General features: G+C 39.0%; 1 protein-coding gene across 1 annotated transcript in view; it reads left to right on the top strand.

Moving 5' to 3' along the window:
- The first annotated feature begins 433 nt into the window (after positions 1–433).
- MEIOC (meiosis specific with coiled-coil domain) overlaps positions 434–14,758 on the top strand; it is a 37,689-nt gene continuing 23,364 nt past the window's right edge. Inside the window, exons 1-5 of the mRNA XM_054995216.1 lie at positions 434–598; positions 1,796–1,924; positions 4,752–4,912; positions 6,946–7,050; positions 7,453–9,301. Of these exons, the coding sequence (XP_054851191.1) occupies positions 593–598; positions 1,796–1,924; positions 4,752–4,912; positions 6,946–7,050; positions 7,453–9,301 (2,250 nt within the window). The 5' untranslated portion in view covers positions 434–592. The remainder of the gene's footprint in view (positions 599–1,795; positions 1,925–4,751; positions 4,913–6,945; positions 7,051–7,452; positions 9,302–14,758) is intronic.

Below are 14,758 nucleotides of genomic sequence, written 5' to 3'. Positions count from 1 at the left end.
ACTTATTCTTGTCTCCGGGTGAACGCAACCATTTCCCGTCGTATTTCCAATTGGTTGTATCGTACCCAATCGTCGGCCCGGATCAGCTAACAAGATAGGTAGCGAGAAAACACCGAGAATAAGAATCGGTTGTGAAAGCAGCCTAAAGGAGAGCGTGAGGAATTGCTGTTAAAAGCAGACAAGAAAGGGGAGGGAGCCGAAACGTTAGGGCGTTCCTCATTGGTTACCCTGAGTGATACAGTTTCTCAGGACTCGAATAGGAGAGAGGGAGGGGAAAACCCTAGACAAGAAGGTGGGGAAGCGGTCTCTTATTGGCTGTCTCCTCATCGGCAACAACCAATCTCCTACCGGGGCAGGGAGGGAGGCGAAGTAGCGCTCTGCGAGTTCCCTCCCCCTCGATAGTCAGTCAGGAGTGGTAACGGCCGTTCTGGTTCTTCTTTTTCTTCCCGGCGCTGTCTCAGTTTAGGCCGGTTGCGCCCCCTCCTGCCCCGACTCCGGTCATGGCAGGGACTCCGCGCCGCTTTCCCGTGGTTCCTGGTCTCCCATGAGGAGAGGGAGTGAGAGGCACCGTTAAGCCTGTGTAGGGGAGGGGATGGAGGTGAGGGGGTGGGGCTGGGGAGGGGAGGGGAAGGGAGGAGGCGACAAAATGCTGGTCTGAAGTGAAAAACGTTGGGAAGGGAGAAGAGTGAGGGGGCGGGGGGAGAGAAAAGGAAGGTGAGAAGGGGTTTCCTCCCCGTTCAACTTTTGTTCTCTGTTTTATCCTCACAACTGTCCCATGAGACAGGTTGCGAAAGGATTTCTCTTTTATCCTCACACCAACCCTGTGGGATAGGTTAGACACAGCGAGAAGGACTCCTCCGTTTTAACCACTTATTTTATCCTGAGAAAGACTTCTCAGTTCTATCCTTACAACGAGGTAGGTTAGGCAGAGAGAAAATGACTGGCTCAAGATTATCCAGTATATTTCACAGCCAGTGGGATGTGTACCTCGGTCCTTATCTGGTAGATTAACTAGCTCTCCCATATGATGTAAGGCAGCTCTTAGAGTGCTTTCAAGCAATGAGAAAGAGGGGTTAAGAAAATTCGGAGAGCCAGTGTTTGTGATTAGAGCAGTAGAGCTAGGAATGGGGGAGACACAGGTTTAAAGTCTCTGCTGTGAAGCTCCTGGGGCAGTTGCACTTTCAGCCAGTGTGCTTCACAGGGTTGTTGGAGGGGAGAACTATACAAGCCACGCTGAGTTCCTTGGAAGAGGGGTGGGGGATAGAGAAGTAAAATAAATTGAGAAAGACATAGAACAGGAGGGAAGAGAAGAGGGAATGATGGGACTGAAGATTGATTACAAGGATTGAAAAGATAAAATAATATAAGACAAGGTGTGAAAATAGGACGGGGAAGGGTGATACTTATATTTGTCATGGAAAACCAATGCCTATACACACTCACCTGTTTGCTAGCTGGCTCCTCACTTTTTCTCATGTGCCTGCTGTTTCTCGGTGGACAAGCATATTCTTTCAGCAAAAGTTTGGTTGTGAGAGACCATATTTCCTGTTTTGTGTAGTACAAAAGAAGACCAGATCCTTGAAGATATAAAGACTATTTACACACTTTCCATGCTTCATGAACATGACTGTAGTTAAGCCTTTAAACGAGAATCTAAAGGCTTTTATTGGTATATCAATTCCCAGCATAGTGGGGTGTGCAAGAAATCCGAAGGGCTAAGGATTTGGTAACAGTATAAAATAATTTAGATTAAGATGTAATTCCTTATCTTTTCTACATTCCTGTTTTGTCTCAGCCTAAAATAGCTTTCAGAGGTACCAGTCGCTATTGGAATAGTGCAGAGCCCACTGGAAAACTGACAGATGTGTTCAATAACGTTATCATGACAGGTTGCAGCTCCTTCTATGATTGCTACAAATTGCAGGTTCATTCAGTTACTACATTTATTTATGTGTGCATTTTTAAGCTGAGATATTTTTCCTTTAGAAATACACCAGGAGTATAATGAAACCTTGTGCAGCGATAATATGGGTTTGTTTGTACTTGATAATAAACACTGCATTTGCAATGCATTATTTTGATGTGATTTCTGTGTTGGGGTTGATCCTGTTTCTATCTGTTTTCTGTGCTTCTCTTACAATTGCATCATATGGTGATTTCGCTGCAAACATACAGGCTCTTGTCATGCACTGAAGAGCTAGAAAAGTGCCTAAATAAAAGATCCATGTCTCTCTTCCACTGCGCTTCTACAGGCCTAATTTTATTCCCAAACTCTTATTACTCCACTTCTGAGAGAGCCATACAGAAAGTCAGTATATATGAGCTTTATCATCAGAGTGGACTCTGAGATAAGGCCTAAATGAGCCTATCCCAGTGTATGAATAAAAGGTGATTTTATTTGCTTAAGATAGTGTTTATGGACCTTGTTTATGAAGGAATCCCTAAATTAATTTTTTCAAATCCTGAGGAGCCCCTACCTATGAAAACATTTACAGGCCAGAAAAAATTTATGATTGAGAGCGCAATTAAATTACTGCTAAATTATTGTCAAGAAAATTTGTTTGTAAAGGAGCCTCCCTCTCTCTCATTTTTTCCTGTCTTTTTGTATTATCTTCCCTCCCCCCAAATATAAAAATATCAATTAAAAATAAAGTTCATATCCAAAGTCAAAATAATTTTACTTCCAGTGTGATTGGATATTTGAAATTTTTTGCTGTATTTCAAAAATTTTATTTATTTTGTAGTTTCTTGCAGAACCTCTGAAGATGTCCTGTGGAACCCCAGGGTTCCATGGAACTCTGGTTGGGAAACACTATTTTAAGGATTTCAGAATAGTATATAAGCATTTGAGGCTATTTGTGTCTCATCCAGACACTGACCATGCTCAGGCTACTTAACTTAAAAATGAAAGTACAGGTGGTTGTGTACATTCAGTGATTTAAAAAAAATCCTCTTACATTAGTGCAGTATCATGTCTTTGGATATGATGAGCTGATGCAGGATATGAAGGTGCAGCCATGTATGTTGAACTCTGCATACAATTACGTTGAAAAGTTAATATATATTTTTTAAAAATTAAACTTACGAAGTACCGAAGTACTCAATAATCCTCCACTTGCTTTTAGCTAGCCTTCATTTTTATAGATTATTTTACAGCATCCTAATTTATGAAGTGATTTAAAAGGATGCAGGTTTAGTGAGAACTAATAGGTCTCATAGCCTCTATAGTACATAAAGATGGCTATATGCTTAGATATACTACTAATCATACCTTAGATGATGTGCAGCAAGGGCCGTACACAGTGAATTCTGTCACCATAGCTGCTTAAAGCTATGGATATGAAACTATATCCTCGCTTGGCCATGAACTGTAGGTGATTTGGGGCAAGTCTCGTCTCTTCAGGTAGATTCTCGGAAGTCAGTAAAAACTTTCAGATCATTTGACTGGGTTGACATCACATTGCCTGGACAGCTGAAATCTGATGCTGGTATGCAGGCTAGGAAATAATTCAGTTGCTGTTATAAAGACAAATTGAAGATAATGGTAAAGTTATTTGCTCATTAAAGGTACCCTGTGATGAATAATAATATATTTCAGCGGAAAAACATGTAAAAAGAATAAAAACATCACGGCAGCAATTCATATTCCAAGCTTTAGACATGATCTCAGTCTTCATCTTGATTGATGTATGTGTAAGATGTTAATCTTAATATATTTCACAGTGCCCTAATGTTTAATATTTGAAAAATACACCTAAATTTTTCTAATCAGAAACAGCAGAAGGTTGTGTACAGACTGACATTTGTAGAAACAGTATGCATGGTGCACAAACCTGTATACAAAATCAAAAAGAGTCCAGTAGCACCTTTAAGACTAACCAACTTTATTGTAGCATAAGCTTTCGAGAATCACGGTTCTCTTCGTCAGATGCATGACATCAGATGCATGACGAAAGGTGCTACTGGACTCTTTTTGATTTTGCTACTACAGACTAACACGGCTAACTCCTCTGGATCTAAAACCTGTATACAGGCTTCCTCATAGAGTAAGCCAGACAGCTGTATATGATTTCCCTCTGGAAGTGGCTCTAAGCAGCAGTCTTTCATGTACTCAGTATAAAAATAATTTGCTTATGTGGACTGTGTTTGCTGGATTAGTATCATATAGTGCACATTATCACTTATTGTTGTGGAAAGGGTGAAGGAATAAAGCATAACATATTAGTTGCACACAGCACACTTAACTACCTCAGTGGTAAGTGAAGTAGAATAGACTAGTAAGAAGTGCTAATATCAATAATTTATCCAAAATGTTGGAAATACTTTCTGCTATTTCTAGGATTAATGAGAACAAATTAGATCACTTACTGTTCCCTGTGCAGACTGTGAATCAGAGACTTAATTATTGGAGGTGTGAAATAATATCACTAGAACAGTAGGAATAAAAAGTGTCAAGGGCTTTTAAGACAAGAGTGATACATTTGTGAGTGATTTTTGCTGGAGCCCATGAAGACTTCTGCAGAGATCACACTAGCTGATTAACAAAGATATAGTAGTTTGTGACAGTGGCTCATTTGTATCAGTCATATGAACCTACCTAGTAAAGTACTATCTTGTGTCAAGGTATTGAACCTAACAGCTTTTGATATTTTCCAAGCCATTGATTCTCAGTTAGCGATGACATTGTATATTAAAATAAATAACATGCTGCTTTTTATAATTAACAATCTCTTCTTGTATTTAAAATACAGAGTGAAGAGAATATAGATTTGCGTCAGACTTACAGCACTTCGCTTTCTGCAGCTTCTGAATGTTCAAACCATGCTGACTCTTCTCTTTTCTATGTCCCATGGTCTACGTATACAGATGACATTAAACAACCCCTTAGTTCTCAGATTAATGTAAAGAACAGGTATATGAATTAACTGAATAAATAGGAAGAGAAAATTACATGGTAGATTGGTTATTGGTTGGTAAATCTATAGGATTGAAGGGTTCAAATTAAGAAAAATATATAGTTACCCAAATTAATCCAGTCACTTAGTAATTTTTTTTTAACCACTGTCAGAGGCCAGCCAGTTTCCTTTTATTTGTGGCTGGAGTGGAATTCTCAGGTCAGATTGCCTAGCAGAACTGACAGAATGCAGCATTGCTCTCTTTTAGCTATCTGGATGGTTTTCCTAAACGGTCTTCCCAGCAGCAGGAGACAATGTGTTCTATTCTTACCATCTGTTGTAGCAGTCTGTGTTCTGGAAGATGTAAGTTATATCTGGAAGAAGGTTAATGTGTGGAACGTGTTTTAGACCAGGGGAATGTGATTTAGATGATTTTGAGATTCCTACCAGCCCACTGAATCCACGGCTTGGTTTTGATGTAACTGCGAAGCATGAATTGGCCCAATGTGAATGAGCATAGTTAATTTGGAGGCTTGTTTGCTCTGCCCTCCTAACATGGTTTCCAGGGGCATTTTGGGCAGCTGCAGGAGAGGGGCAGGTGAGAAAGTCATGGTGCACAATGGAAATCCTTGTATTCTAAGAAATGCTAGTCTGGATCCAAGTCAGTGGTTGCCATTATATCTGCATCAAGTCTGAGTGTTCCATCTGTCAATCAGGCACTTTCTTCTGTCTTTTTTTACTACTTGTTCAGTGTGTTCATTATTTCATACCTTGTGGGTATGCTTTATCCATTCATTTTTCCTTCCTGGTGAGGCAGAAATATTGACACAAAAATTGTTATTGATGTTTAATATAGAAGGAATCACAAGATACAGCTCAATGTCTGTGACAGAAGTCAAAGCTTCGATAGGGTATTAAATAATTAATTTTTAATGGAGTGACTTAAATGCATTTCATTTGGAATCACTTCTGAAAGATAGTACATAGCAGAGCAGACTGGCCATTAAGGCCACTGGGGAAAGTCCCAGGTGGCTGATGGCAATAGGGGGTTGCTTCCTCCTGTTTGGGCCACCCCAGACCCAAATGAGTACCATCCCTCTTGGGGTGATATTTGTAGCTGCCACTACAGCAAGCTGGCATCCTTGCAGCTGGGGCAGAGAGTGAGCTGTTTGCCCCAGTCTCGTACAGGGTGGGCGAGCAGCTGCCACCATAAGCAAACTGGCTGCCCTGACTGCGCACTTACTGTGCTGCAGCAGTAAGCAAATGGGCTTTTGCTCCTTTCCCCTCATGTGTTGGGGGGAAGAGCCCTTTACAGGGCCATTTTTGCTTCCCAGTTCACTGCAGTACACAGAAAAGCTGCTTGTACACTGAGAGTTTATTATTTTATTTATAATACAATTACATCATTTTACTTCCCTATGAGATTGTGTTTCTAATCTCTAAAAAGATTGGTGTGTTGAACTCTCTCAAGCCTTGTGAGTGTAGCTACAAAAGAGGTTAACATTCTATATGCCAAATGCACATGCAATGAAACTAAGCTGAAATGGACAAGTTAAATCATTGAACTATTCTTTGATGTTACTTTCTGGCAGCAGGTGGGACATATACTAATCTACGTGGATTCTTGACAGTACTGTCTGTTGGTATAAAATGTATTAGAACAAATCTGAGCAAAACTAGATTTATCAGGCTTCAAACTGATTATAAATTGAGACTCTGGCTGTTAGAAAGTCAGGACTGTCCAGTTGTCTAAATGATTTGGATCTCCATTTCCTTTTTCGTAGATTAGGACCTGTAGTTTTCTCACAGCTCTGTCCTAGATCTTCAAGAACATATCCATTTTTTAAATCTTTTATCTTTATCTGTACTAAAGCCCTCATACACAGTGCTGTGAACAGTGACATCTCTCTGAAACATGATTGGTGCTAAACAAATAGTATTTCAGGGTATATCTTCATATTTTGTGTGCAAGTAATACACTGGGAGAATACTTGTGGATATAATAAAATAAATTCTTAGCTGGTACTTACCACACTCTATTTGTTCTTAGAATTCAAGCAGAAAGAAATGACTATGGCAGTGAAACAGACTTGTATGGACTTGTGTCTAACATCTTGGAAGAACAAGATAAATCGCAGCCATATTTTGCAGAGGGGTTAGTATAATATTGGGCTAATAATCTCTGTTTCTCAGACACACATACACAAAGCTCTCATGCATTTGCCAGCAGTGGACGCTTGCAATATTAACTCCCAATTCCAAGACAGTTGTGTTATATGTTAACAGACATACTTGCTGTGGGCAGACCTTGGAATACATTGTTGTGCTGCCCATGTGCTAACTAAAATCTTGAGAATCCTCCTAAAGGCTGCAAACCAAATTGTTTCTTTTGAAGGTTTTAGTACTGAGGTGGCTTGATATGTGTCTGTATCTGAAATTCCAGTAGCTCTGATAGCTCATTGATTGTGGGACTTATGAAAATTAAGACATAGTATAATTTATTGGTATAAAAACCAAGAAAGGAATTGTACAAATATTTGTTTCATTTTTTTTGTAGGGCATGTGCCTCTAGTTTAAAATCGGTATGGCCTGTGAACACTACCCGATTTACAGACCACCCTGACCTGCTATCAGAAACAAAGAGGCCAGTAGATGGAGCTATCCCTCAACAGGCTTTTTATGGTGGAGAAAATTTATCAGTTTCGGACAAACAGTATCTGCATGCTGGTAACCTAACCTTGCAACAGAAAGTGGATGACCTTTACCATGGGCTCACTAACATGGACCTTGATGAACAATGGCTGTACCCTTGCCGGAGCGATAATGTCAGCAGTTATAATATTCAGACCAATGATAATGCAAAGGCACCATTGTTTCAAGATTTTTCATATGTGAAAGCATGTTTTACTCATCAAACCAGTCTTTCAGAAGCAATAAAAGAATCTGGAGCAGACACTTACACTTATGGAAGGGATAAGGTGGGCCCTAAGGGGCATGATGCACAGGTGAGCCAAAAAAGAGCTGAGATATTTCTACCACAGTTTAACAGATACAATGAAAGTGCTGATTATTGTAGATACCCGGAATATTCTCATCCAAATAAAGCAAAGAATAATAAAAATGTAAATTATGGTGTGCAAGAGAATAAAAAAGTACCAAGTGGAACACCTGAGTTACCAGCCTTAGATACGGATAATTATAGTAAATTGTTTCAGAATAAACCAGCTGTTCAGAAGAAAATGGAAGATGCCTCTATGGAACAGCAGAATTTTACATTTCAAAAAACTGCAGGACTCATGTCAGAAAAGCAATTTGTGAATGAAACTTCATTTACCACGGACCTTGGTTTAAAATCAGATTTTGCTCTAAAACCTCACACAGCTGTCCCAGGGAGTGGTGATTTTACAAATGGTGCAGAAAATTCTGAATATTTTAAATCACTGAATATTTTATCAACAAACACGGTAAATGCTTCCTCAGCCACAAATACAAGGCCAACATGGAACAGCATCCAGACAAAAGTCAACAACTCTGTCCCTATTCGAAATCAAGGCACCTTGATAAAGCTGAATAATAATTTATCTGCAGGTTCAAAAGTTTCCAGTCATTACGATTTTTCTCAGTTACCATCAACCAGTGTAAATTTAAACAATAATTTGTTGCTTCAGAAATATTGTCAAGAAACTCCCACAGTATTTTCCAGTTTTGATTTCAACGATGGCAGTGCTTCAGATCGAGTTCAACCTGCTAGTCAGACAGAAGGACTAAGTAAAGCGGGAGAAGAAAGCCTCTTTGAGTCCATTATTGAAAAAAAAATGAAGTCATCAAATGGTTTTTGTGATAACTATTCACAGCAATATGGGACCATTGAAAATGTGAACAAGCACAGTTTTCAAGCTAAGCCACAAAATGGATATTATGATGCTGAGGAAGGAGAAAAGCATTTGGATGGACTGTCACAAAATACTTACCAAGATTTAATAGAATCTCAGGGCCACTTCAGTAGCCACAGACAAGGAAGTGGTGACAGTAATACTGTCAATAATCGTGTGAATCGCACTCAGCCTTCATGCTTTTCAAACAATTTCATGATGGGAGACTTGAGGCAAAGTCCAGGTGTCTCACAGCTTGGTTCCAGCAGGTTTCCTTTGAAATCCACTCATCCATTTGGACACTCAATCATTCCCCTAATGGACTCCTATGATTTGTTCTCCTATGATGATTTAAGTCACTTGTATCCGTATTTTAATGATATGATGTATGGAGACAGTTCTTTCACAGGCTTCATGCCAACATTTGGGTTCCAAAGACCGATGAAAACTCGGAGTGGACCAGCGAGTGAACTTCATATTAGGTTGGAAGAATGTTATGAACAATGGAGAGCTTTGGAAAAAGAACGGAAAAAGGTAAGGGACATATTAGAAAGGAGTTGTTAATTGTAACTATACATGTGTGGGTAGGAATAAGGAAAGATAAATAATTGGAAATCTCCTCTCATTTATCCCAGATCTCCCCCTCCAGGATTCTCAAAGCCCACTTCCCTGATTCAGGCTTATAAAAGTCGCCTTCAGGAACAGTTCTCAGGAGACTTCTTTGTGTTTATTCTTTTTCTGTTTTAATTTTGGTTAATTTACAAAGCAGGTTTTTTTCTTGTATGCTTCAGAAGACTTCTTGAGTATTTTGAAACTTCACTCTTCTCTGTGGGTGGGTGGTTTGTTGCTTTTGTCATCAGCTTGAGCCACCCAGTTTTCTGTTATATGTAACAAGCTATATATGATAAACTGGCTGCCTATAAAATTTCTCAGGACGAGGAACAATTTGGAGACATCCCCCATCTCTCCCACTAGGAGATCCAGGTACTTGAGCAGGATAATTTCCCCCTCCCCTCACACTTTTGCCTTCAGCAGACTCTCAGCTGCTAATGATACTTTGTGTCTTCTGGAGTAGTTTCAGTCCCTGTCAATCTGTATTTGGGTTCTTTTTCTTCCTTTTGATTAATCATGTCATTTTCCCATATACCCGAGGAGTCCTTCAAGAAATGCCTCTATTTTATCTGTTGGTAGCCTGGTTACAGTGTTTTCATGATGATAATATGGGCCACTTCACTATGGGATATAGGAGTGGTGATAAAAACTGTGACAACTGCTAAAGTCTGGTCACTGTAATATAATCAATGAATCCAAAATTGAACTAGACAAGTAGAACCAGGATTAATTCTCATAGCTGAGGTGAGGAGTTACAAATTGTGACTGGGCCTAGTAGCCAATAAGCACTTTCTACTAGCAAGCTGGAAAGTCCAATCTCAACATAATACTGCAACAATATATAAATTTATCAAAAATTGCTTTTAATATGTGAGTTTTTCCATGATTTTTTATACTTTTTTACTTTTGAATTCTTATAGCTGATTGCACCCCATGTACAATTTTTATAAAAAGCTTGAATATTATACAACATACTACATTTTGGATACATAAGTCTGAATTATGAGAAAGTATGAATTGGGGCTAATAGGATGCCTAGTTTAGTTTCCTGTCCAATAAATGTAGTTTTAAAATTTATGAATTTTTCAGGAATAAGGAGTCTTGTTGCTCCTTAAAGACTTAACAATTTTTGTGATGAATTTTCATAGACTAGAATTTTCTGCTGTAATGTGATTTTTTTCAAGCTAGATCACTGAAGCTCTTCTCACATGAAAGAATGCTCTGGGATTTATTTTTAAATCAGAATTCATGATGGAAATCAGACTTCTGGCATGTAAGATCTCATGTTTAGGACCTTTAGATTGATTTATTTCTTCTTTCAACTGCTTGCATGACAACAAATATGATCCAATTTATACCAGCATAAGTAAATACCACTTTACTCATAATTATGGAGAAATCTGTAATTTGGCAGTAAGAAGCAGAACTAACCTACACAGTTTATCAATCAGTCAAGTTTAACACCTCCATTAGTGCAAAAATGTTTATTTTGTATTTCAGTTGTAGCACTTTCTTATTTTCCAGCTATTTTAATTAAAAATCTTGCCTCCAGGTAGAATTAAAAATGTGGACAGCTTTCCTAAAAGCTCTAGTAGAACATTGGTCTTCTCCACACAGGGTAATTGTGTTTGATGCTGTTGGGAGCCCTCCCCTTTTTCTTACAGCATCATGGTATATTGCTGAATTTCCCAGAGTTTCCAATCATTCCCAAACTTGCTTTGTTGCAGAGTTTTGGGGAAGTTTGCAGCATGCCATCTGCATGGGAAAGTATCGATTTTCCTAGTCCCACCCACATGGCAGCCATTTTTCTTGCAGCCTCTCCTGTCACCGTGGGTGGGGTGTTAAAAAGTGGTTATAACAATCTGTGTACTAGGTTCTTTGAATTTTCAGCTGTCATTTTAAATAAAGTAAATCTCTAGCCCTTTATGTTGCAGAGATATAAGAGGAAGGCATATCTCTCCAACAAAATGGGATAAAGACTTACTTTTTAAAATATGAACGGTGCAGATTCAGCGAATTGGTTACACAGATTGTTATATTGCTATAACAATATTCAGTGCTTTTTTCGTTAAAAAAAGATGCCAGCATTCATATATAAGCTTGTGCTGACTTCCACAAATACCTCCTCCCCTTCCCTCTGCAGATCCTCACTTGGCTGTTCCTGAGGGTTCACTGAGTAGGGCAGGTTGGTGCATGAAGATCAGGGCTTGAGAGAGCCCCTAAAAAGGTGCCAGTACTCAGTAGTGGCGAGTACCATCACAAAAAAATACTGTCAGTATTCAGTTGATGATTAAAAAAAAAACACTGGAAAAAGCCCTGGCAGCATGGGGGTAGGATGGATGGCCACTGCTGGTGGACTGGGCCTGTGAAACTGCCATGTTGAAACAACATGAGGAAAATACATAATAAACCTGTCCCAATGTAGAAAAAACTTTGTTCCGCACGCCTTCCTTATTGTGTTTTTCTAAGACTGCAGTTCTGTGCACATACCTGGAAGTAAACACCGCTAGAAACAGTTGGATTTGCTTTGGAGTAAACAGGCGTAGGATGAGCCTGTAAAACAAATTGAGTATTTGCTTAACAAAAGCTCTTCAGCCAACTGTAATGCAATATTTACATTTCTACTACGATACTAAATCTTATAAAGATGTATCACAAAATTACATTGCTTCATCTGTTCTAAAATTTTAAACTAGTGTGAGTTTTAATGAATAGTTTTAATGTATTATGTTTTTATTATGCTTTATTTTGTAAGCTGCCTCACACAGTCTCCCAAGAGAGGTAGCATAATTTTTTGAAAAATAGATTATTTTAGGCTGAGCTAGGGGCTTTTTGAAAGAAAGAGAAGTATCTGGCCAACCTTGGAACCACTCAGTTCTCTTGGTCTTTTCATATACTAATTGCATGGTGCCTTGACAGCACAAACTGTTTCAGGTTATGATGATGTGCTGGCTTTTAACTTTGCTTGCATGAAGTACAATTCTTACACATTTTGATTGATTGGATCTGTTTCCCACCATTTTGATTCAAAAGAGCCTATGGAATCTCTAATTAAAATTAACAATACACAACAATATTCCTAGCATCGCTAATTAAAATAAGTTGAAACACCATAAAACATTTAATAGATTCAGAGGAGTTAGCTGTGTTAGTCTGTAGTCGCAAAATAAAGAGTCCAGTAGCACCTTTAAGACTAACCAACTTTATTGTAGCATAAACTTTCAAGAACCACAGGTTTCTTCGTCAGATGCATGAAGGGTATGAAGAAACTGGCCAGAGATCTATAGATGGGGAGGGGAGGGGAGGGGAGGGGGGAGTAGATGCAAATCAGTTGCAAAAGTCATGAAAGAGGTGGAGTGCACAATTCAAGCTGGGTGTGACCCCTCCCCTCCATAGCTGAATCTGAATGGAATGCTTGAAAGGCAGTTACTTCTGATAATGAGATAACCATCCAGAGTTTCTAGTCAATCCAAGTCTGTACATAGGATAAACCAGCCAACCTCTGTGCAAAAGAAACAAAATGGACGCAAATCTGACATTAAAAATGGCAATATCCAGAAACCAGTAGAACACTTCAATCTACCAGGACACTATCAAGGACTTAAAGGTCACCATAGTTCAACAGAAACATTTCAAAAGCAGAATCCAATGGGAAGCTGCTGAATTGGAATTCATATATAAATTTGACTCAATCAGACTTGGATTGAATAGAGACTCTGGATGTAACTGACTTTCAGCCATTCTATTCAGATTCAGATGTAGAGGGGAGGGGTCACACCCAGCTTGAATTGTGTACTCTACCTCTTTCATGACTCTTGCAACTGGTTTGCATCTACTCCCTGCTCCCTTCGCCACCTATATATCTCTGGCCAGTTTTTCCTTACTTTACATGCATCTGACGAAAAGAACTATGGTTCTTGAAAGCTTATGCCACAATAAAGTTGGTTAGTCTTAAAGGTGCTACTGGACTCTTTGCTAATATAAAACATTTAAAAACTCCATTAAAATAGAAGAAGCAAAACATGGGTCACTTGCTAGTTGTCAAAGCCAGGTGGAATTTAAAAAGTTAGCATTTCTAAAAACTCCAATAGAACAAGCCTACATTGTTCTGGGTAAGTATTTCCTACAGGAGCCATGGTTTATTTATTTTATTTATTTATTAGATTTATATCCTGCCCTCCCTGCGAGCAGGCTCAGGGTAACTCACAACATCATAAAACCACAATTTCAAAAATATATGTACAATAAATACAATAAATTACAGTTTAAAATCATAAAACAATAAAATATCAATACATATCATTCTGGGTAGGTGCAACAGATCTCATTAGACAGTGGAGCAGAACAAAACAGGCAAGGAGCCAGAAGGATAATTCGCCAGCTTCTCAACACTCTTATAGGCCTGGTGGAACATCTCAGTTTTGGAGGCCCAGTGGAACTGTGATAAGTCCCGCAGGGCCTGGGTCTTGACTGGGAGAGTGTTCAACCAGGCCAGAGCTGAAAAGGCTCTAGCCCTGGTTGAGGCCAAGGGACTATCCTTGGGGCCATGGACCACCAGCAGATGTAGGTCTGCTGAGCGTAATGCCCTCTGGGGAACATACAGGAAGAGGCAGTCCCAAAGATTTGCAGGTCCCAGTCCATTAAGGGTCTTAAAGGTTAACACCAACACCTTGAACTTGACCTGAAATTCAACCGAGAGCCAGTGCAGCTGGCACAGTACAGGTCGAATATGTGTCTTTAATGGGGTTTCCATGAGGACATGCATCGCCACATTCTGGACCAGCAGCAATTTCTGGGTCAGTTTCAAAAGTATCCTTGCATAGAGTGAGTACCAAAGTTCAAAGAAGGCAGTAGTTTAAGAGAAAAAACAGAATTTGAATTATTAATAAGTGGTGACCTGAAGCATCTATTAGGGAAAATTTACAAAATTTTATTGCAATACCACACAGAAATGGAACAAGTTAAAATCTGTATGTTAAAATGGATGAAAAACTTTGGAGAAACTATCCCTATGAACCAATGGAAAGATATATGGGCTAAAGATATTAAATTTACAGATTGACAGTTGTTAAGAGAGAACTGGTATAAAATGTTCTCTAGATAGTATACTACCCCCAAAGACATCGTGAGAATTAGTAAGGACTATAGTGGACAATGTTGGAAATGTCAATGCACGGATGCAACATTTTATCATATGTGTGGGACATGTAAGAAAGCATGAAGATATTGGATAAAGATACATGAAGAGATGCTCAGGTTTGAGCTAATCCAAAAAATTTGCTAGTAAACATTTTACCATACGCTATTAAACATTTTACCAAATAATGTAACAAAAGAACAGGGAGACCTTTTCCGGTACATGGTGTCAGCTGCAAGAGT

The sequence above is a fragment of the Eublepharis macularius genome, chromosome 12 (genome assembly GCF_028583425.1).
Source record: "Eublepharis macularius isolate TG4126 chromosome 12, MPM_Emac_v1.0, whole genome shotgun sequence".
NCBI classification, from domain to species: domain Eukaryota; kingdom Metazoa; phylum Chordata; class Lepidosauria; order Squamata; family Eublepharidae; genus Eublepharis; species Eublepharis macularius.
Note: the sequence above shows the minus strand (reverse complement) of the source record. Positions and strands in the feature narration are given on the sequence as shown.